Source organism: Grammomys surdaster, unplaced genomic scaffold (assembly GCF_004785775.1).
Source record: "Grammomys surdaster isolate TR1022 unplaced genomic scaffold, NIH_TR_1.0 66, whole genome shotgun sequence".
In the NCBI taxonomy this organism is placed as follows: domain Eukaryota; kingdom Metazoa; phylum Chordata; class Mammalia; order Rodentia; family Muridae; genus Grammomys; species Grammomys surdaster.
The window spans coordinates 3079263-3105763 of record NW_021604568.1 but is presented as its reverse complement, the minus strand read 5'-3'; the positions used below and the strand labels follow the sequence as shown (position 1 = coordinate 3105763).

The window sequence follows — 26501 nt, the reverse complement described above, 5'->3', positions numbered from 1 at the left end:
TGGAACTTGCTCTGTAATGCTAGGCTGGCCTGAACTTGGTGATCCATTTGTTTTTGCCTCTCTATTGCTGGGATTAAAGGTATGCACCACCACTTCTTTAGTGGAGCCAACCTCCATTTCTTTATCTGTGAAATGTGAGGGTATTTACTGCTTTACCTGTATGTCTAGATCAGAAGTCAGCAAAGTATACTTTCAGATATAATTTTATCACCATCTGACTTATTAAAGATCTGCTGGAGCATAGCCACACCTATTCATTTGTATATTTTCTGACTGCTATTGCATTACAATAGCAGAATTGAGTAGTTGAAGCAGAGTATCAAATGCAACACCTAAAATACTCACTGTATGACTATAGAAGGTTTACCAACCATTGCTCTAGAAAAATGGGATTTTCAGTTGTTGAGATTGAGTATGTTTCTGGTAGTGGTGGGAGGTAAGAGTCATAGATGTTCTGGAGGACAGCTAAAGAACTGTAGTGTCTGAAATTTCATTAGATTTCTTTTTTTAAAATTAACTTATTTATTCACTTTATATCCTAATGACAGCCATTCTCCCTCTTCTTCTCCTAGTCCCACCTTTACAAATCCCTTACTTTCTCCTCACAGTACAGGAATCCCCCCTTGGGTGCTGCCTCACCCTGGGGGTAGATACCTTTTCCTCAGGTTAGGGACAATGGTTAAATAGAAATCCTAACCCTCAGATGGATCTTGGAGTTCAAAGCCAGCCTAGTGTACAGAGCAAGCTCCAGGACAGCCAGTACTAAACACTGTCTCAAACAACAACAACAACAAACAAACAATAACTAAGAAACTGATGCCTTAATGCTCTAAAGCATTTGTTATAGCTCCAAAAGTGGCTCTCCCTATAACCAAAAAACATGGTTATTGATAAGAAATCTAATGGAGTCCAACCTACAATATTCGAAGGGATAAAGGTGGAGCATGGAACAGAGCTAACCAATGATTGTCCCAATTTGAGGCCCATCCCATATGAGATACTACTAAGGAGAGCTTATCAGCATTTCTTGGTTACTGGCAGAAAATGTGAGATTCCTATGCCATAAAAAAGTGATTTTATTTTCACAACAAGCTTAACTGACATAATAATTACTGTTTTGCAGTAATTTTCTGAGTCCCAATTCCCACATAGCAACAAGAACACTAGTTGGTTGTCTTAATGCATTTTGTACTACTGACAATATCAGATAATTTGTAATGAATCAAAATTTGTTGGCTCACAGATGAAAGCTGAGAAGTTTACTGTCAAAGTGCTCTTACATATTGAGGACCTTTTTCTCCTGTGATAACAGGATAGAAGTCTTTACATAGGGGGAGGACAAAGAGAACACTCAAGAAAAACTAGAGAATATGAGGGAGAAAACCACTAAACCACTACTGTTGGAATTCATGGCTGTCTGATATCATGAAGGAAGAATCCATGATGATTTATTATTATGTATACAGTGTTCTATATGCATGTATGCCTGCTGGCCAAAAGAGACTACTAGATCTCATAGATGGCCATGAACCACTCTGTGGTTGCTGGGGATTGAACTCAGGACCTCTGATAAGCTCTTCTCTGTTAATCTACAAGTAAAGTAAAATTCTCAGACCATTCATAGACTACCGTACGATGCTAGATAGGTAGGACCCAAAGTATAAAAGTGATCTCAAGCCAGTGCTCCTAACCTCTGAACCAATCTCAGCCCAAATCCATAATTCTTTTATTATTGCTTTATTTCATTGTGGCTCTTCATAAGAGTAGTCAGTAACAATCATGTTACAGACTCAATGTTGTACTTTTAAAATTTCTTCTATTTAAAATTTTGCTCAGCCTTCGCAAGATTAGAATTGCCACAGCCCTTCTATACTTAGAGAAGGGAGGAGATGTCAGGGGCAGCCCTGCTTACACATTGAAGGCCTAAAATCAACCATAGGCCTAAAATCAGCAATAGGCCTGTCATACATGTATACTAACACCAAGTCTTGGGTCTCAGTGGAAAAACATTGAAACAGATGGCTATACGCTAATGTAAACAGGCAGCTTTTGTGGAAATCTACAAGCCTGAGTAGTCATAGACCTTGTAAATAGGTAGCCTTGGCAGACAATACCAACTTAGATAAGGTCAAGCGAGTCATAGGCAGAATCATAGTGACTTGTCCCCTGAACCTTCACCCAGCCGATACCTGATTCTGAAGATATCTGTATTCCCCCTGAACACCCACATCCAGTGTCATTCCCTTCCCCACATCCTGCCTTTCTGTGTTTATAACCCCTGTGTGAATGAATTACGATTTGAGAAAAAATAAATTATAAAAAACAATAAAATTTAGCCTCAGGCATGTTCCTAGGACATGGACAGAAGGCAATCAAATTCTTTGCAAATATATCATATGAGTGGCTTCTATAATAGTTTCAGCTGCTAACAGAGACCTCTTCTCCTTTGAAACTTTATGAATTATGCCTTATTGTCAACATTGCTCTCATTACTGCTGTGCACCAGGACAACCTGTTAAGTTCTGCATATAGCATTCAACCACTCTTTTAGGTCCAAAGACTTTCACATCTTCCAAAAAAATACATGAGCAGGTTCCTTACAGCAACAACTCCACTGTTCTGTGCCAGCTTCTTTTTTTTTTTAAGTGGATATTTTATTTATTTACATTTCAGACATTATCCCCTTTCCCCATCCCCCAATAAACCCTGTATCCCATCCCCCTTCTTTTTTACTTTTATACCATTTTAATTACATGCAAGTATTAAGATCAATTCTAGGTTGAGGCACTATCAAAACAATAGATACAAATAGTCAAAGAACAAGCAAGACAATAAACACAAATAGTCAAAGAACAAGCAAGGCAATAAACAAAGTTCTGTGATCACTCCCATGATCACTATTTCTAAGGGCTTATCAGGAAGACCTACTTGCCTGCCCTAGCCCAAAGTTATTTTCATGCCTGAAGCCTACTTCTTTGTTTTAGCCTAAGATTTATATTCCTGCCTGAAATTACTTCTTTGTTCTAGTCTAATGTCAGATTACTGACTGAAGACCATTTCCTTGTTCTTGGCCAGTTTCTTGCCAAGCAGCCCCCAAAACTCTCCACATCTCCCCCTTTTTAATTTCATAAATAGGAGTGAGCCTATCTCAGGTAATTCTGACAGGAATGCATTTCTTCCCCTTCACTGAATATGCATTATCAAAAGCAATGCACTTCTGTCTTAGGTTGGTAAAGCTCTGTGCAGAATCTTACCCATCCTTGGCTTGCCAGCCTGTTAAATTAATAACTCTGTCTGGGGGTCCATTTTCAGTTTCAAGTTATGTACTTTAGCTGCAAACATGTTGATGTTGTTAAAGACAAGCTTTAACACATTGGGCAGGAATAAAAGTATTCGCAGGACAACAAGGGGTAGCATGATTGAGCTATAAATTCCATTCTTGACGCTTGACCAAAATGGAAATACTGACCTAATTCTGTTGCTATGGTAAAGTAGCTGAAATACCTTAAAGAAGAAAGGTTGGTTTGAGTTACAGTTTGAGAGGGCTAGAGTTTGTAATGATGGCAAGAGAAGGAAGCTGAAAAGTACGTTTGAAAAATTACATTGCTACTGCACAAAGGAAGCAGACAACACATACTAGAAATGGGGCAAGGCTGTGAGCTCAGAAAGCCTGACACCAGTGACAAACTTTCTTCAGTGGTGCTCCATATCTTAAAAGTTCCATAACTTTTATAAACAGCACCATTAACTGAGGATCATATTTTCAAATACATGACCTGTAATGGGAAGTTCTCATTCAAATCACAAAACTCACTTTCTAGCATCACAGTGACAATTAAAATTTAATATTAAAATGGCTAAGATGTTCTCTGTTCCTTCATGTTCAACTGACTATGACATCTCTTGCAGTGCTAGCCATATTCTTGAAATAGATGATAAAGATTGGAATAAATAAATTAAACCTATTTGGCACCTGGTGATCAGGGATGCTATTGTCTTTATCTTGGGAAAATTAAGCATTATTGCCTTAAGTAATCTTTTTTTTGGACTTAAATTACGTGTTCTGCATATTCTAGTATGATCAGTGACACAATCAAGACAATGAACAGGAAGCAAGCATATGATCAATGGGAAGCCCTTTTCCATCTTCCAGGAGTTTGATATCAAATGGGGATGATGGTAGTAGTTAATACATGGCAAAATTACAGATATTTTGTCCACCATAGAGAGGACTAGAGTCTACAGGAAGTGTGGACTCAAGCATTATTTCTTTTTCTGTGGATGCTTCCATGTTTGTGCTGAGCAGTAACTACCAAACGTATGACAACTTCCTTAAGATTTTCAATGATGCTTTCCTTATCAATGGCATACCCCAGCTGGGAAAGTTTATTCCAGACAGTTTGGTTGTCATAATGGAACTCATAATCATAAATCATGCTATCACTGCCATTCATAAGACTGGTGGACTGGAACATTCTTTAGTTGGAAGGGTTTTTATTATTCTTTGAAACTCCTCAGTTGTTAGGGGTCTGTTTATGCTGTTGATCTCTTTATGGTTCGACTTTGGTAGTTTACGTGAATCAAGACATGAAACATTTCTTTTTTATTTCCTGGTTTAATGAAATACAGGTTTTAAAAATATTCTCTTATAATATTCTGTATTTCTTTGATATGTGTTGTAGTTTTCCATGTTCATCTCTTTTTCTATTAACTTGGGACCTCTCTTTTAGTTTGGCCCAGGATCTGTTGATCTTGTTTGTCTTCTCAAATAGACAGCTCTTGGATACATTGATAACATGTATTTTGTTGTTTTTGTTTCATTATTTTTTGTTTTAATTTTTATTATTTCTTGCTGTCCACTGGGTTTGTTTTTCCTTTATTCTCTCAAATTCTTTCATTGAATCCTTAAGTTATTTATTTGTGCTTTTATCTGAGTTGTCTTTCTTCCTTTTAATGCAGCACACTAGGCTGTAAACTCCCCTCCTAGAACTGCATTTAGTGCACCAGGAGTTTTGTTGTGTTGCTTTCTTTTTCTTTTAGTTACAGGAATATTCTGATTTCTTCTTGGATTTCGTCATTCAGTAATGAGTTGTTTAATCTCCATGAGTTTATACACTCTCTAGGAGTTTGTTTGCTCAGACTTTTGAGTTTTATTGCATAATAATCAGAATACATGGATTACGTCAGCTTTTCATTTGTTTGGTGTTTGCGTAGATATTCTATAGATATTAGGTTTGTTTCATGTAAGATGTCACTTAATTCTGAGGTTTCTGTCCTTATTTTTTGTCTGGATGACTCATCTATCAGAGAAACTGCACAATTGAAATCACCCAATCGCCTATTTTTGGTTTTGTGTTGATCTGCGTTTTTATTCTATTAGCATGGTTCTTATAAATTGAGTGTACCAGAGTTTGGTGCTTATATGTATAGTATTGTAATGTTTTCTTGATTAGTTGATACCATGATTAGTATGAAATAATCTATCTCATCTGATTAGTTTTAGTTTAAAGTATATTTTTGTCAGACATTAGGATTTCAAAACCTGATTGCTTCCTAGCCTGATTTGTTTGGAATATAGTTTCCATTCTTTCATTTTAAAGTGGCTCCTGTCTCTAAAGATGAGTTTCTTGTAGATAATAGATAGATAGATTTTATTAATCAATTCAGCTAGTCTGTGCCTTTTGGTTAGATAATTAGGACCATTGCTATTTGGAGTTATTATTAAAAGGTATATGTATATGATAGTTATCTTGTTTGTTTGTTTGTTTGGCTTGTTTGTGTTATTAGCTATGCTTTGTATTTTATTTAATTATAGATTTGTTCGTTTTCTTTCTAGACTTTCTTGACTGTGCTTATTTCTCTCTTCAGGCTGTTTGTATCATGGAAATATTCTTTCTTCCACAGATAGTAGTTTTGTTGGTTACTATAATCTAGGTTGGCAGTCTTGGTCTTTTAGAACGTGGAGTGCATTGTTCCAGACTCTTACGGCTTTCAGAGTTTTCATAGAATAGTGGGGTGTTATTATGATGGGTTTTCCTTTATATATTACTTTTATTTTTTCTTATAGCTTTCAATTTTTTCCTTTGTTTAGTATTTTAACTATGATACATCTTGGTATGTTTCTTTTCTGCTATTGTCTAAGTTGGGGTTCTGTATATTTCTTATATGTATATGAATATGTTTTTCCTTAGTTTGGGTAAGTTTTCTTCTATGATCTTGTTAGAGATCTGGTATATTCATTCCATTGATCTGAGATTCTTTTTATTCATCTACCTCTATAATTCAAATGCTTTTTTTTATGACAACTCATGTTTCTTGCATGTTCTCCCTGTACTTTTTAAGCTTTTCATATTCTTTGCTTATTTCCTCTAGATCCTCTACTTTTTAAATATTATGCTAGTTTTTAATTTTTATTTTTTAAATTAAATTAAATTTTTAAAATTTATTCTCTTTACTCCCCCCTCACTGCCATCTTCTGTGTCACCCCCTCCCACAACAATACTTACTCAATTCCTTTCCCTTCTCTGAGTGGGTGGGCTCCCTCAGTATTCCCCCCCTCACTCTGGCACTTAAAGTCTCTCTCATTGAGGCCAGACAAGGCAGCCAAGTTAGAAGAACATATTTCACAGACAGGCAACTTTTGGGATAGGAGACCAAGATGTACGTTGCTACATGTGTGGGGAGGCCTAGGTCCAGCCTGTGTATGTTCTTTGGTTGGTGGTTCAGTTTCTGAGAGCCCCAAGGATTCAGATTAGTTAACTCTGTTGGTCTTCCTGAGGAGTTCCTATCCCCTTCAGGACCCACAATCCTTCCTCCTTTTCTTCCTTAAGCTCCATTCACTGTTTAGTTGTATTAGCTATAAAATACAGGTACCATGTTACGCTCCACAGACCCAAAGAAGCTGAACAAGTAGGAAGGCCTAAGTGAGGAAGTTTAAATCTCACTTAGAAGAGGGAATAAAATAGTCATAAGAGACAGATTGAGGGAGGAAACTAGGAGGGAGAAAGAATGAGGAAGGGGAATGGGGGGGGGCTCAGGATCAGACGTGGGGAAGGACAGGAGAGATGCTATGATGGCCATGAAATGAATGGAAATATGCACTGACCAGTGTGAAAATGTGGGAGGCATCTCCAGGAGGCTACAGAGACTTGGGATAAGGAGGCACCCAAGAATCAATGGAAGTGACCTTAGCTGTGACTCACTACACTGGGAATATAGAACCTGAAAAGGCCACCCCCTGTAAGTCAGGCAGGAACCCTAGTGGAGTAATAGAGACACCAACCCACACACAAAACCTACAACCAAAAATTTATCCTGTCTATAAGAAATGCATATCCGGGATTGATCAGCGACTGAAGGAGTGGCCAGCTAATAACCAACTTGAGATTCATGGGCAAACACCAATTCCTAACACTATTAATGATGATCTGTTATGCTTTCAGACCGAAACAAGTTGTCTTCTGAGAGACTTCACCCAGCAGCTGACTCAGACAGAGACAGACACCCACAGCCAAATAGATACTCTACATTGAATTCTAAAATTCTACCTTCTGCTTGATTGATTTTGCTTATAAGATTGCCTCCTGAATTTTATAATTGGAACATTAAGTTTTCAGTTTCCATCTCTGTTTCAGTTTGTGTTCTTTTCCATGTCTACATCTCAGTTGAAGTCAGTGCTCAGAACCTGAATTATCTTTGTCATTTCACACAGCCATGTATTTGTATTTTCTTGGACATAATTCAGACATTTTTTGCTGTCCTCTTGGAGTTCAGTGAAGTATTTGTTGGTGTATTCTTTAACTCTTTGATGACAGTTATGGTTATTCTTTTAAATCCTGTGTTTTCATTAGAGGCACTTCTGTAGGACTAGTGGGTTTGATGAGGAAAAATTCTGTTTGGGCCACTCATGTTGTCTTTGCTCTTGTAGTTTGACCTGGGCATATGTAATTTCTAGGTTGTGCATCTGATGTGATAATCTGGCCTTCCTTAGATTGGGCCAGTGCAGGAGGTGTGCGAATTAAGCTAGACTAGGTCAAACTGGTAGATGAACTGTCAAAGGCCACTTTCAGACCACACATCTGGAGCTTGGCCTGTGGTAATGGCAGTAAGTGGAGGGAAGGATTGGAAAGGAAGCAGTAGCTCACCAATAAAAGATAACATTTTTTTTTCTTTTCATTAACTTATTTATTTATTCACTTTACATCCCCATAGCAACCCTCTTCCCTCCTCTCTTCCCAGTCCCATACTCAGTGGTAGAGGATGGGGGAGGATATTCTTAATTCAAAGGTGACTTAAACAAAGCAGATTGGAAGGCCACAGATATGGGTCTAGGCCTGTAGGTATGGAGATGGCCATAGTCAGAGAGGTATGTGGGGGAATGTGGAAGGGGACAGCGGAGAAGGGAGTTACTGGCAAAGAGGGATTATAAGCAACGAGGATGTTCAGGCCCCAAGCCTGGAATCAGGCTTGTGGGTTTGTACTGTAATGTAATTCTCCCCACAACTGGAGGTTGGCATGTAAAAGAATGAAAATCTATCCACTCTTATCCCCTTGTACAAAGCTTAAGTCTAAGTAGATAAAGGACCTCCACATAAAACTAGATACACTGAAACTAATAGAAGAGAAGGTGGAGAAGAGCCTCAAACATATGGGCACAGGGGAAAAGTTCCTGAACAGAACTCCAATGGCTTATGCTCCTAAGATCAAGAATTGACAAATGGGACCTCATCAAATTGCAAAGCTTCTGTAAGGCAAAGGACACTGTCAATAGGACAAAGCAGCAACCAACAGCTTGGGAAAAGATCTTTACCAAACCTCGATAGAGGGCTAATATATACAAAGAACTCAAGAAATTAGACTCCAGAGAATCAAATAATCCTATTAAAAAATGGGGAACAGAGCTCAACAAAGAATTCTCAACTGAGGAATACTGAATAGCTGAGAAGCACCTAAAGAAATGTTCAACATCCTTAGTCATCAGGGAAATACAAATCAAAACAACCCTGAGATTCCACCTCACACCAGTCAGAATGGCTAAGATTAAAAACTCAGGTAACAGCAGATGCTCACGAGGATGTGGAGAAAGAGGAACACTCCTCCTTTATTGGTGGGATTGCAAGATGGTGCAACCACTCTGGAAATCAGTCTGGTGGTTCCTCAGAAAATTGGACATAGTACTACCTGAAGACCCAGCTGTACTACTCCTAGGCATATACCCAAAAGATGCTCCAACATATAATAAGGACACATGCTCCATTCTGTTCACAGCAGCCTTATTTATAATAGTCAGAAGCTGGAAAGAACCCAGATGTCCTCAACAGAGGAATGGATACAGAAAATGTGGTATATTTATACAATGGAGCACTACTCAGCTATTAAAAACAATGACTTCATGAAATTCTTAGGCAAATGGATGGAACTAGAAAATATTCTGAGTGAGGTAACACAATCACAAAAGAACACACATGGCACACACTCACTGATAAGTGGATATTAGCCCCAAAGCTAGGAATACCCAAGATAAAACACACAGACCACATGAAGCTCAAGAAAAAGGAAGACCAAACTGTGGATGCTTCGGTCTTTCTTAGAAGGGGAAACAAAATACTTTCGGGAGGAGATACAGAGACAAAGTGTGGAGCAGAGACTGAAGGAAAGACCATCCAGAGACTGCCCCACCTGGGGATCCATTCCATATACAGTCACCAAACCCAGACACTATTGTGGATGCCAAGAAGTGCTTGCTGACAGGAGCCTGATATAGCTGTCTCCTGGGAGGCCCTGCCAGTGCCTGGCAAATACAGAGGCAGATGCTCACAGCCAACCATTGGACTGAACACGAGGTCCCCAATGGAGGAGTTAAAGAAAGGACTGAAGGAGCTGAAGGGGTTTGCAACCCAAAGGAAGAACAACAATATCAACCAACCAGATATCCCAGAGCTCCCAGGAACTAAAGCACCAAGCACAGAGTACACATGGAGGGTCCCATGGGTCCAGCCGCATATGTAGCAGAGAATGACCTTGTTGGACATTAATAGGAGGAGCGGCCCTGTGGGTGTTGGATGCCCCAGTGTAGGGGAATGTGGGGGGGGGAGGCAGGAGTGGGTGGGCAGGTGGGTGAGCACCACCATAGACACAAGGAGAGGGAGGATGGGATAGGGGGTCTCTGGAGGGGAAACTGGGAAAGGGGATAGGATTTGAAATGTAAATAAATAAAATATTTAATAAAAAAGAAAAGAATTTATGCAATATATTTTGATCATATGCTATGTCTTTCTCCTCCCAGATCCTTCCCACCCCTCTATCTACTCAGTTTTATTCTCTGTCTTAAAAACAAAATCAAATGAAAATTAAGACAAATAAAAACCGAATAATACAAAATGTACTAGGCCTTATCTCTAATTTAATATCATTGAAGTCCTAGCTAGTGCAATCAGCAGAAGAAAAAAAAAGAACTAAAAGTGTATATATTGGAATTGTAGACATTAGTGTGTCTGTCCTTGCAGGTACCATAATAATATGCATGAAGAAATTCCAAGGAATTTTTTGAAACACTTCTAAAACTAATGACTTTCTTAGATTTCGGATTACAATTTCAATAGTCAAAATGAATTCTTATGTTTTCATTTTGAATTATAATGAACATTGTAATTTACTAAATATATTATTTAACATCAAAAAGTTTAATGGTGTGTAGCAAAATATATAGAGTACATTTATCCTGAAGCATATAAAGCAGTGGTGAGAGAAATCAAATGAAACTCAAACTTAATTCATTTGTCCTTAGTGTGATCTATAGATAAATTAAATTTTACTTAAATCTACGTTACAAAAAGAAAGCTTTTTTGTAAATATTTGTATTTGTGTGTAAACTAGAACATGTATTTCTAAATTGCAAAGGACTACAATATATAAAATAGCTACAAAAATCAGACAAAAACCAAAGCAGAGCCTTTTCTGATAACGGTGTAAAGGTATACATGTTCAAGAGAACATGGTGTTGGTAAGATGATAAACAATTAGATCAGTAAATAGCATAGGATTGGCTCCTTTAAAGCCTCAAATTTGGTGAAGTATTTGAGTCTAGAACATATAAAGGACTAAAAAAGGTTAGAAAATTAAAATAATAATTAGATTAATCAGGGCAAGAGATATGAACAGACACTCTGCTAAGTAAGGTTTATGAGTAGAAAGTAAATATATTTAAAAATCCTTATACCATTATCGTTAGGGAGATGGAAATTGAAGCTACAATGAGATGCTCCTACAGATCTGTTAGAATATTAAACTGAAAATGCTGGATATTGTTGAGATATGACAAATGAGCGGAGTTGTCATATTGTGAATGACACAACCAGACTGAAGGTCTGGAAAAGAAGTCAGATAACCTAAGTAACTAGTTTGAGTGCTACTGAAATACCACAGGAAAGTGAACTACAAAACACTGCTTGGGAACCAAAGGGCCCTTGGTGGGAGAAACAGAGACTGCTACTTAAGGAAGCTTTTTTTTACTTCAAAAACAGTTAAAAGTTTTATGGGGGAAAAAGAATAATTTTCCTGGAGATAGTAATGTAAACTGGCAGTTATTTTCATTAAAGACTTAGAATACATTGTTCCCTGGCACTCGGCCTCTAGGATTTCTTAGGACGTCTTTGCTGTTGCTCTGATGACCTTGACTTTACCTATGCTTGGATCCCCTCTGTGCAGCTCTCTATGTCCATTGTTCTGTCCTCTTGGCTCTTTATAGTATGTGGAGAGGAGATTCCTTAGTTATCTATTAGGAGTTCTAAATGTATCTTGTATTATTACATTTATATCATTCTCAAGATTTGCAGATTCATTTGCTTTCATTTCATGAAATATATTTTTATGCTATTAGTCTATATTTATTTGCCTTTGTCTAGACTAGGGGTATCCAATTTTTGACTAGGACAGATGACATCTACAAGTGTGTTGGGTTCCATTTACAGCTATCATGTTACAGATGTGTTCTATGGGCTGAATGTTTCACATACCTGATGCAGATCTATTAATCTTGTTTGATTTTATATTTGTATCATAAATGTCTTGATTATTTAATACCATGTTTTCTTAATTACCATCTGAATGTGGCAATTCATTAACACTGTCCTCAAATACTGCTAGTCTTTCTTTTATGTGACCAAGTTGAGACATCCATGTAATCACGTGATAAAGATGATACTTTCAAAATTTATTTTGAGACAGGGTCTTAGTAGCTCAGGCTGATGTTAAATTAAAAAAATCCCTGCTTAAATCTCTTGATTGTTAAGATTTCAGATGAGCAGCATGAGAGAAAGCAAATTAGAACCAAAATAGGTACCAGATAGTGGGTTATTGCTTACAGGCCTGACCTTGTTTTGGGAGTTTGTGGAAGTGTTTTGAACTTTGGGCTGAAAAAAATCACTAGATGTTCAAAGCTTAATGGGTATTCTGTGGGAACTTGTGAGAGAAATGTAGACGATAGAGGCCTCGCTTGTGAAATTACAGAGGGAAGCAAAGACTGTCAGGGCCATTTGTGTGAAGTATGGGAATTAGGAATCTGCGGTCCTGGTCCAACTGAGAATTAAAAAAAAAATCAACTGTGATTAGCAAAAGATCATTACCACTGAAGTGAAATCAACACTTTACTGGGTAATTAGGTGGGATTAAAAATTAGCTGTGATTAAGAATAACAACCACTATTGAGGCATAATCTGGGAAGTCTTTACTCAGGGTCAGCACATAGAATCTGTGGTCTAGATTGGGTCAAGACTACATCTCAAGATAGTAGGTGAACTAGGTAATATGTCTTCCACATGGTACTCATCCTGGAAGCATGAAAGCTGTAGGATTAAAGGTATCATGGAGAACAATTGGAGTTTAGCACTGTGAGAGGCCAGGAGGTATCATTGGTGCAGGTGTACACTCATTTGTAGTAGATACTCCAGCATAATGGAGATGCCAGGACTATGGGATAACTACCAAGGATTGAAGCGGGTGTGGGTGGAGCCAGCCAAAGTCTACCAGACAAGCTGTGTGAGCTACAAGTGGCAGCAAAGTGAGGCTACTGGGTTCTTTGGAGCCCAGAATATCATGAGGGAGTGCCAGGCATTGGACATTGAGTTATTATACTGTTGAAGTTTAGTCTTGCTTTGCTTTTACTGTTTTTTGTGCTCTTTCATCTTGCAGTAAGAAAATATTTTTTTCGTTTTGGATTTTGCAGGAGCCCATAGCTGAGAGGCTTTGGATTTTTAAAGAGACACTGGGTTTCAGAAGACAGCTTGGATTTTTAAAGTGTTGAAAAATTTAAAGATAATGAGACTTTAAAATTATACTATGTATACTTGGGTGGGGGGGACAAGAAAGGAAAGATTATGGTTTAATGATGGCATGTTTGTGTATTTAGTTGACAAGGGGCCATTTCCGCTGGTTGGTTTTTGTTGACTTTACACAGCACAAACTACACTTCTGTGGAATGGGAACTTCAGTTGAGGAATTGTCTTATCAGATTGGCCTGTGGACGTGCTTGTGTATCTTTTTTTTTTTTTTTAATTGATGTGGGATGAGGGCTTAGCCCACTGTGCTCAGTGACAACACTGGGCAGGTGGTCTTGGGGTATAAGAAAGAAAGCAGCAAGCCATGGATGGAAAGCCAGTAAACAGCTTACATGTATGGGTCTTGCCTCTTGTCCTACTTGAGTTCCTGCCCTGACTTCCCTCAAGGATGGACTGTAATCAAGATGTAGGCTGTCAGGCAAGGCCATCCTCTGCTACATGTGTATCTGGAGCCATGGATCCCTCCCTGTACACTCCCTGGTTGGTGGTCTAGACTCTGGGAGCACTGGGTTTTGATTTAATTAATTCTCTGTAAATAAGTTTTATAATTCTGAGATTCACTATTCATGTCATTTAGCTAATATTACTGCCTGTTTTTATAAATCGATGCAAATATATTTAGTCATAAATAATACATTATTTCCAACCAGTTCTTGATTTACCTAAGAACTAGAATGGACTGTTTTCAAATGTGGCTAGTATATGTGATCACATGCATTGTGTTGAGTTTCTATTTATAGATGGGATATTCTTTGGGGGTTGTCTGATAAAAGCTTGCTTATCCAGAGCAATACTCTACCCTTCATGCCATGTCCTGTTCTGTATGTTCTGGTAGTTGTTTTTGAGCATTGCTTAAAGAGACGGCTCTTTCCTATTGGTATCCTTAATATGGGCATTTTTACCACATTTGAAACTATTAATGTCAACAGTGCCAGAGACTTTATTTTTAGTTCTTTCCCCATAAAATCTCTCGATTAGCTATGAAAAGCTTGCAAGTTTCTAGAATTGCTGTTCAGATTGATAGTATCATTTGTTCCTATTAGAATCACCAAATTATATTTTAATTGACAAAAAGGGGCAAGTAACTTCCATACACTATGTTATGTAGAATGTATTTCCTAATGGTTGGGAAGCATTCTCAAAGAAAGTTTATAATTGAGAAAGAATGTTTTCTGGAGGGTATATTTGCTTTTAGTACAAAATCTCACTGGGGTACAAAAGGCAACCTGCCATTAATGGACAGCAGGCCAGAGGCTTTGGTGACTCTAGCTTTCTTTCTTACTTCAGAGACTCTTAACATCTTTCTGGATTGAAAAAAGTGGTTTCCTAGTTAGACTGAAACTGCTTTCCCAGCAATACATGAAATATAGCAGGAGAGTCCCTGATCAGGTAACCATGAAATGGCAGCCCTAACTTAGGCTGAATGTCTAGCTGGAAAATTAATTGAAAATAAGCTAAATATTTAGAATATTTATCTCTGGTCCTAAGGCATAGGTAGAAGAAGTTAACTTCATAGTTCCTAGTATTCAAAGTTGTTTTATTATTCTTTCTGGAGAATGGCGAATGATGTTTAGAAAAGGATTCAGAAGGTAAATAAATCCTGGAGGTGAGCTAAGGAGAAACATGTTTGATTGGAGTCTTTACTTAGGTTAGAGAGAGCTAAGTAACAGAAATTTCCAAAGAATCAGGAAATAGACAGAGAAACTTACGGGATTTGGTATGGCGCTAAAGGGCCCTCAGGGTTATTATTTCTCTATTTTATAAGTTTGGTAAAAATTCTGGTAATTTATAAATTCTGTCATGCTGAGTAAAACCAAAAAACTTATGTAAATGTACATTCTATTTTATTTTTACTGCCTATCTTTTTTCTTTTTGTAGACATTGTCCGGAGTGATGTTGCCTTGGACAAACAGAAGGGCTGTAAGATTGCCCAGCATCCTGACATTATGCTGGAGCTCCAGAGAGAGAAGGCAGCGCAGATGCAGCTGGTGCTCCTGAAGGAGCAATACTCCAATACTTACAGTAATCTCATATTAACAGGTAACAGAATTTTGGGCATTATTATATACTGATGACCTCTGTCAGTTAGCAAGTTAACGCTTGGGAGCTGCTAGTGTGGTGTCCAGATGAGCCCACATCTGCCTGTCTTTACCCGACTTACTCTACTGCATTTTTAATTATAATGACTCCTCTCTTCCTTTAACAAATATTTCTTGAAGTCTGCAGATGTTTCTGGTTCAAAGTTATGGATGATTCTCTGTGTTGTTTTTTTCTTTTCAAATGACAGAACCAATGAGAACTTAATGAAGTCTTAGGAAAATACAGTTTTCTAAATGTGTGCCAGTAGGTTTGAGAGGATTACTAAATTTGGAGTCTTTTTAAGAAGTAGCTATTTTCTTCTTTCTGCTTATGCCCTTTCTCTGAACTCAGTAAATATAAAAATGAAATGTAAAAGAGATAATGATCTTCAGGCAGAACTGAGAATATTCTATTCCTGATACTATTTGAAAGTATCTGGGGGATTTGATTTTCTCTTTAAGCATAAAGAGGTTTAGAGCTTAACTATCCTTGCCCACATCCTTGGTTCAGAAGTAAATATATGTCAGAGCTGCAAGGGAAAACAACATTTTGCAGGACTACCTCAAAACTTTCCTGGTAAAGAACATGCAAGTTGCATATTTTGTTAGACTTTGTACAGATTTTCACCAACGCTAGCATGAGCATCCTTTAGGTAAGATGCACTAAGACACCTCAGTTACCTTCACTTTCTTGATACCGTCTAAGACAGACTTGATTACTGATTTGAATGAACCTTTGATAAATCAAACTGTGCTTTCTTTTGTTTGTGAATGGTTAAGAATGAAATAAGATGGAGTATCTGACAGTCTATGAACATCTCAAATTTATTTTTGTGGACTCTAAGTTAGGAAAATTTTAACATTTTTTAATAGGCTGCCTGGCATTCTACCAGGAATTGCTGAGTGGCAACCAAATTGTTTTGCTTTTGAAAAAGCACAAGACTCTTCCAGCTTTTTATCTTGTACCTGGTGGAAACCAACAGCTTGAGATGAAAGCCAGATTTAGATGTGGCTTTGGTGAGCAGAGAAAAGGATTGTGGGTTTCATAAGTGTAAGCCCTGGCTTTTGCTCTTTGATAGTCATTATGGAGGGAAAACTTAAAAGATGATTTATGGCCATTGTATGTATTTCCCTAAGTTGGTTATCAAGACTGAGTTTAAGTTTTGATATTTGAAAAGAACATAGATTTTTCTCCAGGTTTCTTCAACTTACCCCAGAGTGTGCACATGTATACATATTTATCTTCTTCCAATTTAGTGATTAAAAATGAAATATTTTTATTTTCTCTTATTCTAATATTTTTAGAATTGTATTAGCAGGGTCATACCCTGTGTTTTTTATTATGGCATACAAAAGGCCTTAGGGTAATTCTAACCCTAGACTGTGGACCCAGAGTATGGCTCAGAGGCATATTATCTTTGAAAACACAGTGTTCTATTGAGTTCAATGGAATCTTTCTAATTCTCAGTAACATAATCCCTTTGGATGTTTATTCACAGTTCAAACTGTTGGAGTCAACATTGTCAACTTTTACCCTGACAACTTGCTTACTTTCCACTAAACAAACTTACCCTAGAGAAGAGCCTCTTTCCTGCTCTCCCTCCTCCCAAGCTGCTTCAAAGCCACTTCCACATTTTTCACTCCCGTGCCTTTGTCCCGAGGTGGTACCTTGTAGCAGACAGAGTATTTGGTGTAGTCTGGTTTGTTTACGTGAAAGTTCAAAAGGTTTTGGTTCCAGGTGTTGGGAAGAGATGGAGCCATTTCAGTTTAGTGCCGATGGTGAAACTATTTTAATGTTCTTTAACTCACTCTTTGATTTTACACAGTGTGGCTTTCTAATTGTTATGAAGTTTAATCCTTGATTTCTTGTATAAATCCTGAGAACATGGTCTCCAGACAGCTAAACATAATATTTAAACATAACTAAACTAAGTTTTGTAAATATTTCCCTTTTCAGTGATGAATGTATATTGGTAAGGAGGGTGAAGTTGAAGGGGCAGAGACCTCTCAAATGAACTGACTTTTCTTTACCAACATATTCAGAACACCTACTTGGTGTTTCTGCTTGGTGATAGTCTACTTCTGTTTTCAATAGCTCCAGCATAGTGTATTTTGCAGTGAAAGTCCTTAAAAAACTGGGCCACTAAAATCTCAGGAAAAGTTAAGTTTTCAGGATTTTTCCTGTCCTCCCATATTATTTATAGATATTCCTGTGTATAGTCTGAGTGTATAATAATCGTGACAGGTTAGTGGTATATATAACTATGTTTGAAGTGCGGGTATTCCACATCACAGGCAGATCCTCATCTTCAGGTATTCTCCCTTGGGCTGACATGAATGCTAGCCTCGGTTGAGGTGAGGAGTGCCACTTAATAGCATGTGTTTCAGCTGATGATACCTTTTCATCAGCTACACCTTAGAGGAGGGAAAAGGAAAATCTACCTCTGACTGTATTCTGATCATTTACTAAAACAAGAACTTTCAGTTCTATTTATGGTTAATGCTTATTAATGGAAACTAATACAGAAAAATCAACTTTAAGGCATTACATTTCTTTATTACATCATATTTAAAATATATTTATCAATATTATTTTCCATTTATTTATTTGTTTATTTATCTATTTGACTGTTTAGTGTGTGTGTATACGTGTGGGTCAGAGGACAACCTTTGGGAGTTGGTTCTTTCCTTCCTCTTGTTGGTCATTACTCTTGGTAGTAAGCAGTTACCCATTGAGCCATATCACCAGCCCTTTTGTAATGCTGTCTTAATGTTCTCATGTCAATGATTTACATGGCATTGCAAATACTACTTGCTTTACCTAGCCTTAATGGCTTTTGAAATGAACACCTAATGTTATTGGAAGGGAATAGAGCCATTCCAACAGTGATAAAATAGGACTATTTTAAATGGTGATGAGTTGTGTCCTACAACCTTCATTCATTGCTGACATGGATGGATGTGTGTGTGTGTGTGTGTGTGTGTGTGTGTGTGTGTGTATATATATATATATATATATATGTCTCTTCAGCATGAGAGTCATCATTGTACATATCACAGAAGAAACAATAAATAGGAAGAATGAAATAGGAAACTTTTAAAAGAAAACCAAGATCAAGTCTTAATATTTCTTGTGCTCTCATGATTTTTAATATAGTAGTACTGTATAAACTTGTTGACATGTTCTATTATAGACATTGTGAATTAATCTGAAGACTGTTCTTAAGGAATGCTATTAACATGTCTTTACAAAGTTGAGATTTTCTCGTCCTCTCTGCTTCTTCCCTTCTTACAGGTATAAAAAGAACATTTGTGGTGGATTTTTGTAATCATATGAAAAACTAGATAAATCTAGTTGAACAATACTTGAAATTCACTTAGAACATAAGTTCCTGGAAGTCAAGGAGAATATCTGTGTAGAATTTTGAATAACACATAGAACACAGTGAATGATACTGTAATGAGGAAAAATTTTATAAAATTAGCTATTGTATGATGTCACTTAGTCACTTTTCTGCATTTGGACAGCATAAAACCATATAGCCATTAAGATAGATGGCATTACTATACATACATTTCAATATTTCTTTTTTTCAATTTTTTCAATATTTCTTTATGAGAATTTTTCTCATGTTTTGGCTGTCAGTTTTAGTTTTGTGTCTTACTTAATCTTTATCAAACTGAATTAGAGTAGGAATTTTGTGCTCAGGTTTCTTGTGTTACTGTAGTAAATGAATAGAGCAGAAGGTTCTGTTACTTTGTCCTGGCCCATTTTGTGGGCATGAACTGAACAGAAGAGCGCCCGTTAGTAGAACAAGACTGTACCCACATGCCGTAATGTCTAGGTGCATGTTTTTAGGTAAGTGTAAGGCTATAGCAGTCCATTAAACACAAATATTTTTGATTTGAGTTTCCTTTGTGGCACCTTCTTAATAATCTAAATTTAAAGAAACTTGGTTTTACTGTTATTGACTAATTGTTTGTGTCATTAACTTGGCAATTCTTTGGAAGTTTAAAATAATTTCTGACAGTGTTTATTCATTTCAATTACAGTTCAAAATTAATTTTGCTACTGGTGTAAAGGAACTGGTGTAAAGGAATTCATTTTCTAAATGAATCCAGTGGATTCTCAACACAGTAAGTCTAGTTAACTGTCGTCTCACAGGTTTTAGAGATCCTTGTTTGACTCATTTGTGGTCTTATTTTCTTTACGAGTATGAATATGCTATAACTTACCTGCATAAACTGCATCTAGAGTCTAGAGTCATTTGGCCTCCCAGTGTGAGTGCAAGTTCAGAGGAACCATGGCTTAAGACAAAGGGAGAGCCTTGGGAAATTCCTACGCTCTTTCAATAATAGATAACTGAGGGGATCAAGAAGGAAGGGAGGGGAAGGAAAAAGAAGGGGAGGGAAAGAGGGAGGAAGGTATGAAGGAAACCCTCTAAGGACTCAACGAAAACAGAGTTTCAAGAAGCTCTTTTAAAAGATCCTGAGTTTTCTAGTTGGGGCATTGAGCATTTCAATTCCATTTTTATTTCAGCTTGGGTTCCCTTTAATGTTTCTATCTTCTTATTGAATTCAGTTTTCAAATCTGAACTTATCTTCATCATTTCATTCTTTTGGCCTTGTATTTGCATTTCTTGTATATCACCCATGTGTTTATTACTATCCTCTTAGAGTTCAGTAAAATACTTGTGTGTTTGTTAAAGTCCTTGAGTTCTTTAATAAAATTTATAACTTTTTCCTTCTTGATTCTGTGTCCTGGAAGTTATCATTATTGGTACAGTATTAGAATAATATTAGCAAATATAAAAAAATGCTATCGAAACATATAAAAAGTGATATTCTTCCATCATCATGACCTATCATCACCTGGGTTGAAGGCTTTTGTAAGTCAAGAAAATTTGTTTTGAGTAAATAATTCTTTCAGCACATACACTGAGTGGCAAGCTCTGCAGTGCTGTTCCTGTCTTCACCAGTGGACTTTGTATATCTTTAGGACAGAGAATGAGTTAGGTTTCTTTTTACTGGTCCATGGTAAGCACTGACGTGGGAGGGAGAAGGAATTAAGAAGTTGTACTTCCTGTGGAGAATTTGCAGTCACAAAATACAATTAATGGAAGTCTTTGCTTTTATAGGATGCCTTAAATTTTACACTTAAATTGTTATTTAAAATACTGAAATCAATAAGAAAAATTCAAGGAATATAAAGAAGAAATATATTAATATATAATGAAACATAGCTGATAGAGAATTGTGTGGGACAATGTTAATCAATAGAACATTCAAAGTATGAAAATAAACATTACAGAGCACTCAAAAATGGTTTTAGATGAAGCAGCAATGTGACTTTAGAAGTAAAGGTTCCTTTCTTCATAGCTTTCTCTGGGAACTCAGAACACGTGTCACTGGGCTGTATTCAAACTCCAGCCTGAAGATTACCTTTCAATATGTATATAAAATGGAAAAAAGCTGAGTCAGAGCTTCACAGTGTTCCATGAGGTAGACATCTAGTCTGAGTCCTAGATACTACCCAAAGATGGGCCTGGTACCTGTGTTATACAACTACAGGAAATCGCTTGGCAGTAAGGGTGCTTGTGCCCTGTCCCCATGAGTGACTGCAAAGAATCAGGCCTTCTCTGCTCTACAAGGGAGGTTCATATAGATGTCATATCCCCTGCCTAGGCCTTTCTCCTTTGTCGTACACTTCTCTCATTTAGTAGGTAATCTCAATATAGTAGGCCACCATTGTTCTGTCATTTATGCTCCCCTTCATGTTCTCAGGCTAGTCTTAGTCTGGAGCTTCTGCCTCCTGGGTGCTGAGATGACCTTAGGTCATTTGATTACACTTCTTCACCTTTCTCTTTTCATTCTCTTTGGCTGGAGCTGCTTTGTCTCCTCCCTCTTGTCTTTATTGTTTCATCTTCTGTTCACTTTCCCTCTTTTAATTTCCCAGTTTAATCTAATACTAACTGCTAGTCTTACTCTGTTTATTTCCCTTCCATTTTCCCTCTGAATAACTAATATCTTAGTGTATACTATATTATCCTTGATCTTTCATTCTTTTAAATGTTTTGAGTAGAAGTGGTTGATTTTAATTAGCTATTAAACACAGCTACTGTGTTTTTGTAGTGAGACTCTCTCCATGGGCATGCTTACCTACATGGGTATTTTTCTGCATTTGGAGCAGTGCTAAGGTGCAAGTCTAGTACCCTGAGCATGTGGGTCTGAGGGTTAGCTACTGAGCTATACCCCCAATCTACTGTGATAATAACGCCTCAAACCTACAACGACCTAGTTATACTTGAATACTGCAGATACTACTACTGATTGAATATAGGTGATTTTTTTAAAATCCATACACTAGCCTAATCCCAGATATGCTGAAATAAAAGAAACATGAAAAATCAAGGCAACACAATTTCTCTGAAAATTATCAATTTCACAGTAATGAAATACAATGAGAATTAATTATATGAAATTCCAGACAGAGCATTGAAAAGAATGTTTAAAACTATGTTTAATGAAGTTTAAAGAGAACATGAATAAATCCTAAATGAATTCTAAGAGGATGAAAGTAGTCCTCTTATGAAACAGGATAAGAAAGAGAATTCAATAAAGACAGAGCAGATAGAGAACCCCAGGAGAACATGGCCTACACAATCAACTAAGCAGGGCTTACATGGGCTCACAGAGACTGAAGTGACGAGCATGGGATGTGCATGGGTTGGTACCAAGTCTTCTGCAGAGATATTATGACTAATAGCTTGCTGTTTTTGTGAGACTCCTAATAGCAGGAGCTGGGCCATCTTTGGCTCTTGTGTCTTCCTGAGACTCTTCCTCCTGTTGGGTTGCCCTTGATATGAGGGCTTTTGTCTTACCATATCTTGTTTTGTGCTGTTTGACTGTTGTCTCTTGAAGACCTAGTCATTTCTGAAGAGGAAACAGAGGAGGAATGGATCTTTTGGAGAGGGTAGGTGGGGGTAGCTGGGAGGAGAGTAGAAGGAGAAACTGGGCAGGATGTATTACATGAAAGAAGAATCTATTTTCAATTAAAAAAACCCCTCAAGTCAGATAAACAGCAACAACAAAACCCACAAAAACATCCATGGAAAGACTCACAATAGAATAGACCAAGAGGAAGACAGACTATCAGAGCATGAAGACAAAGTAGATTAATTAGAATAGTCAGAGAGTTATAAAGATAGCATATTAAGAAAGGATACACAGACATGAGATCTATGGAATATTATTAAAAGACTAACATGTGAATCATGGAAATAAAAGAGGGAGAAGTTGCTCAAGCTAAAGGCATAGAAAACATTCAATAGAAGAATAGGAGAAAATACCCCAAACCCAGGGAAAGAGATCTTCATGCAGGTAGAGGAGGCATTTAGAATGCAAAATGAATGAGACCAGAAAAGAAAGACTGTATAAACCCAGAACAACAGCAAATTTCTTTTTTCCCATTGATTCTATTTTTTTTTTTTTGGACAGCAAATTTCTTAACAGAAATTATAAGGCTAGGAAAGCATAGGATACTTAATATCAAGCTTTGAAAGATGGTAGCTGTCAACTCAGCAAATTTATTCGTAAGTAAAGAAGAATGAAATCTTTCCATGATAAGCACAAGCTAAAGGAATTCCTAAGTTAAGAATACAGGATTTCTGTATGCAGGTGCCAATAGACAGAAGAGAGAAAGACACAACCTGTAAAGCCACAGGAAAAGATGAACAGAATTAGAATAGCAAATAGGCAAGTGAGAATTAAGGAAGTAGCAAACATTGAAAAAAAAAAACCAAGGAATACATCTTTAAGGTATGAACTGAATCTTCTTTTGTGATTTTGTTTTTATTTCATGTGTATGGATGTATTGCTTACCCTTATGTCTGTGAAGAACATATGTGTGGTACCCATGGAGGCTGGAAGAGGGCATCAGATATCTCTAGAACTGGAGCTACAGATGGTTTCTAGCAGCCATGTGGATGGTGGGAATTGAGTTCAGGTCCTCTGGAGGAAAACTTCGTACTCTCTTGCCCCAGTAACTTGGAGTCATAATGTTCTCAGTTCTCCAAGTAAGGGCTAGCAGATTGGATTAGAAAACAGGACCTAGGAAATATACTTCACTGGCAAAGACAAACAGCTTTAGGGTAAAAAATGAAAAAGGATATTCCAAGCTAATGAAATTAAAGAGCAAGCAAATGTAGCAATACTAACATCTGACAAGTTAGACTTCAAACTTGGAAGAGAATTACGGTGATTTCATTTTGAAAACGCCATCATGAGGATGTTGTAATTCTTAATATTTGTTCATTGAACGTTAGTGCATCTAATTTCATAAAGCAGAAGGTGCAGACCCACCTTAACACAGTGTTAGTAGGAGACATTCATACCTCGTTCTCATGACTAAACAAGCCATCTTTTTAAAAAGTAAGCAAGATGATGTCAGAGTTATAGAACAAATTAATAAATATATGCATATATTTGACCTACCAAAATTAAACTAATGAAATTCAAACAGAAATTTAAAAAATACCTTTCAAGCTAAAGAAAGCCCAGGCCCCAATGGATTCATTGCTGAACTTCATTCAGCCTTTAAAGAATCCACACCAATGCTTCTTAAACTATCCCACTGAGCACAGGAATAACTGAACTTATGTTACAAAGCTGACCTGGAAAAGGTCACAGCAAACAAAGAAAATTATAGGCTAATCTCTATGGTGAACATAGTTGTAAAATTTCTTAGTAAAACTCTTGCAAACCAAATGTTCCTTAAGTCCTCTCAGTAAATCTTCTTTCTCTCCTCCAGTCCTTAGCTGTTTCAGAACTGTTACTTGTCCCTAAAAAATGAAGGAATGTAGTCATGTGTATGCTTTCCTTGAGTAAGCATAGTATTGTTGAAGTTTAGTCTTTGGTTGCATATATCAATATTTCATACTGTTTTCACTTGATATCCATTCATTAAATGGATAGTCTACAATTCACTTATCCACTGTAGGAGTTAGATTGTTTTGTTTTATGGAAAATGTCTATTAACTTTACAAAGAAGCCCTCGATCTGTTTTCCAAGGTGGCTAAACCACTTGGTATGTATGTGAGAATTTTGGTTTCTTCACATACTAACCAGCAGCTGGTACTGTCAGTCTTAATTTTAGCTATTCTTATGGGTGAATAATGGTATTCTCATGGTTTTAATTAGCATTTCTTCCCTTATAATTTATAGTATAATTAGGGAAAGAATATTTTTCAATATTTACTTAAGAACATAATATGTCTTTCCACCTGTTCAGTTATATCATTAGATAATACTTTATCATTTTCTTCCTATGATGCTTTTACTGGTCTATTCTTTAATGTTTGAGTTTTATTGATGTCAAGGGTGAATTTCTTTTTAAAAAATAACTTTTCAAGTATAGAAAGAGCTATATATTTAGCTCATGTTTGTGTCCTTAACCAATTTTTTGTGCTTTATTTTATTATTTTATTCTTTAATCTTTTTTTTTTACAGTCCAGTCTTTATCCTCCTCCACGTCTGCTCTCTGACTGTTACTCATCCCATACCTCTTTCCTCTACACACTCTCATATCCAAAAGGATGTCCTCCCCTCCATCCCCCCTCCAGCCTAACCAGACCTCCTTACTCCCTGGGGCCTCCAGTCTCTTGAGGGTTAGGTGTATCTTCTTGGACTGAGTCCAGACCTGGCAGTCCTCTGCTGTATATGTGTGGTGGTCTCATATCAGCTGGTGTATGTTGCCTTGTTGGTGGCCCAGTGTTTGAGAGACCTTGGAGGTTCAGGTTAGTTGAGATTGCTGGGTTTCCTATGGGGTCGCCCTCCTTCTCAGCTTCTTCCAGCTTTTCCGTAATTTAATCACAGGGATCCCTGGCTTCTGTCCACTAGTTGGGTGTAAGTGTCTGCATCTGACTCTTTCAGCTGCTTGTTGGGCCTCTCAGAGGGCAGCCATGCTAGACTCCTATTTGTAAGCACACGGTAGCATTAGTAATAGTGTCAGGCCTTGGGGCCTCCCCTTTAGCTGGATCCCAATTTGGGCCTGTGACTGGATCTCCCTTTCCTCAGTCTCTTCTCCAATTTTGTCCCTGCAGTTCTTTCAGACAGGAAAAATTTTGGGTCAGAGCCTTTGACTGTGGGATGGCAACCCCATACCTCTCCTTGATGTCCTGTCTTTCAACTGGAGGTGGACTCTACAAGTTCTCTCTCCCTACTGTAGGGGCATTTCATCTAAAGTCCCTCCCTTTGAGTCCTGAGAGTCTCTCACCTCTTAGGTCTCTGGTGCATTCTAGCGGTCCCTCTGCCTTCTTCCTCCTGAGGTTTCCTGTTTCTGTCTTTTCTGCTGGCCCTCTTGGCTTCAGTCCTGTCCCCTCCACCCCAACACACACACAATACCTGATCATGTTCCCCTTTTCCTGTCCCTGTTCCCTTTCTCACCCAGTTCCCTCTCTCCCTCTCCCCCAACCCTGTGGTAGTTCCTTTCTTATCTTTCTTAACTTGGGCCTTTTGGCTTTTTAACCTTCTTGAGTTCTGTGGATTGTATCCTGGGTATTCTGTACTTTTTTTTTGACTAAAATCCACTTATTAGTGAGTACATAGCATGCTTATCCTTTTGGGTTTGAGTTACCTCACTCAGGATGATATTTTGTAGTTCCATGCATTTGCCTGAAAAACTCAGGATGTCCTCATTCTTAATAGCTGAGTAGTATTCCATTGTGTAAATGAATCACATTTTCTGTATCCATTCTTCCATTGTGGGACATCTGGGTTCTTTCTAGCTTCTGGCTATCACAAATAAGGCCATCATGAACATAGTGGAACACGTGTTCCTGTGACATGGTGGGGGATCTTTTGGGTATATGTCCAAAACTAGTATAGCTGGGTCTTGAGGTAGATGATCTATTTCCAATTTTCTGAGGAATCTCCAGATTGATTTCCACAGTGATTGTACCAGTTTGCAATTCCACCAGCAATGGAGGAGTGTTCCTCTTTCTCCACATTCTTGCCAACATGTGCTGTCACCTGAGTTTTTGGTCTTACCCATTCTGACTACTGTAAGGTGGAATCTCAGGGTTGTTTTGAT

The 26501-nt window shown here is 37.5% G+C and overlaps 1 protein-coding gene across 3 annotated transcripts in view; it reads left to right on the top strand.

The window, feature by feature from the left end:
- The window catches only part of Hpse2 (heparanase 2 (inactive)), a 593647-nt gene that overhangs the window by 83090 nt on the left and 484056 nt on the right, over positions 1–26501 (top strand). For 2 of the 3 annotated variants that reach the window (XM_028773832.1, XM_028773840.1), the window contains exon 3: positions 15213–15374. The exons of the other annotated variant lie outside the window; for it this stretch is intronic. In XM_028773832.1, coding sequence (XP_028629665.1) covers positions 15213–15374 — 162 coding nt within the window. The remainder of the gene's footprint in view (positions 1–15212; positions 15375–26501) is intronic. 3 annotated transcript variants of the gene reach the window in all.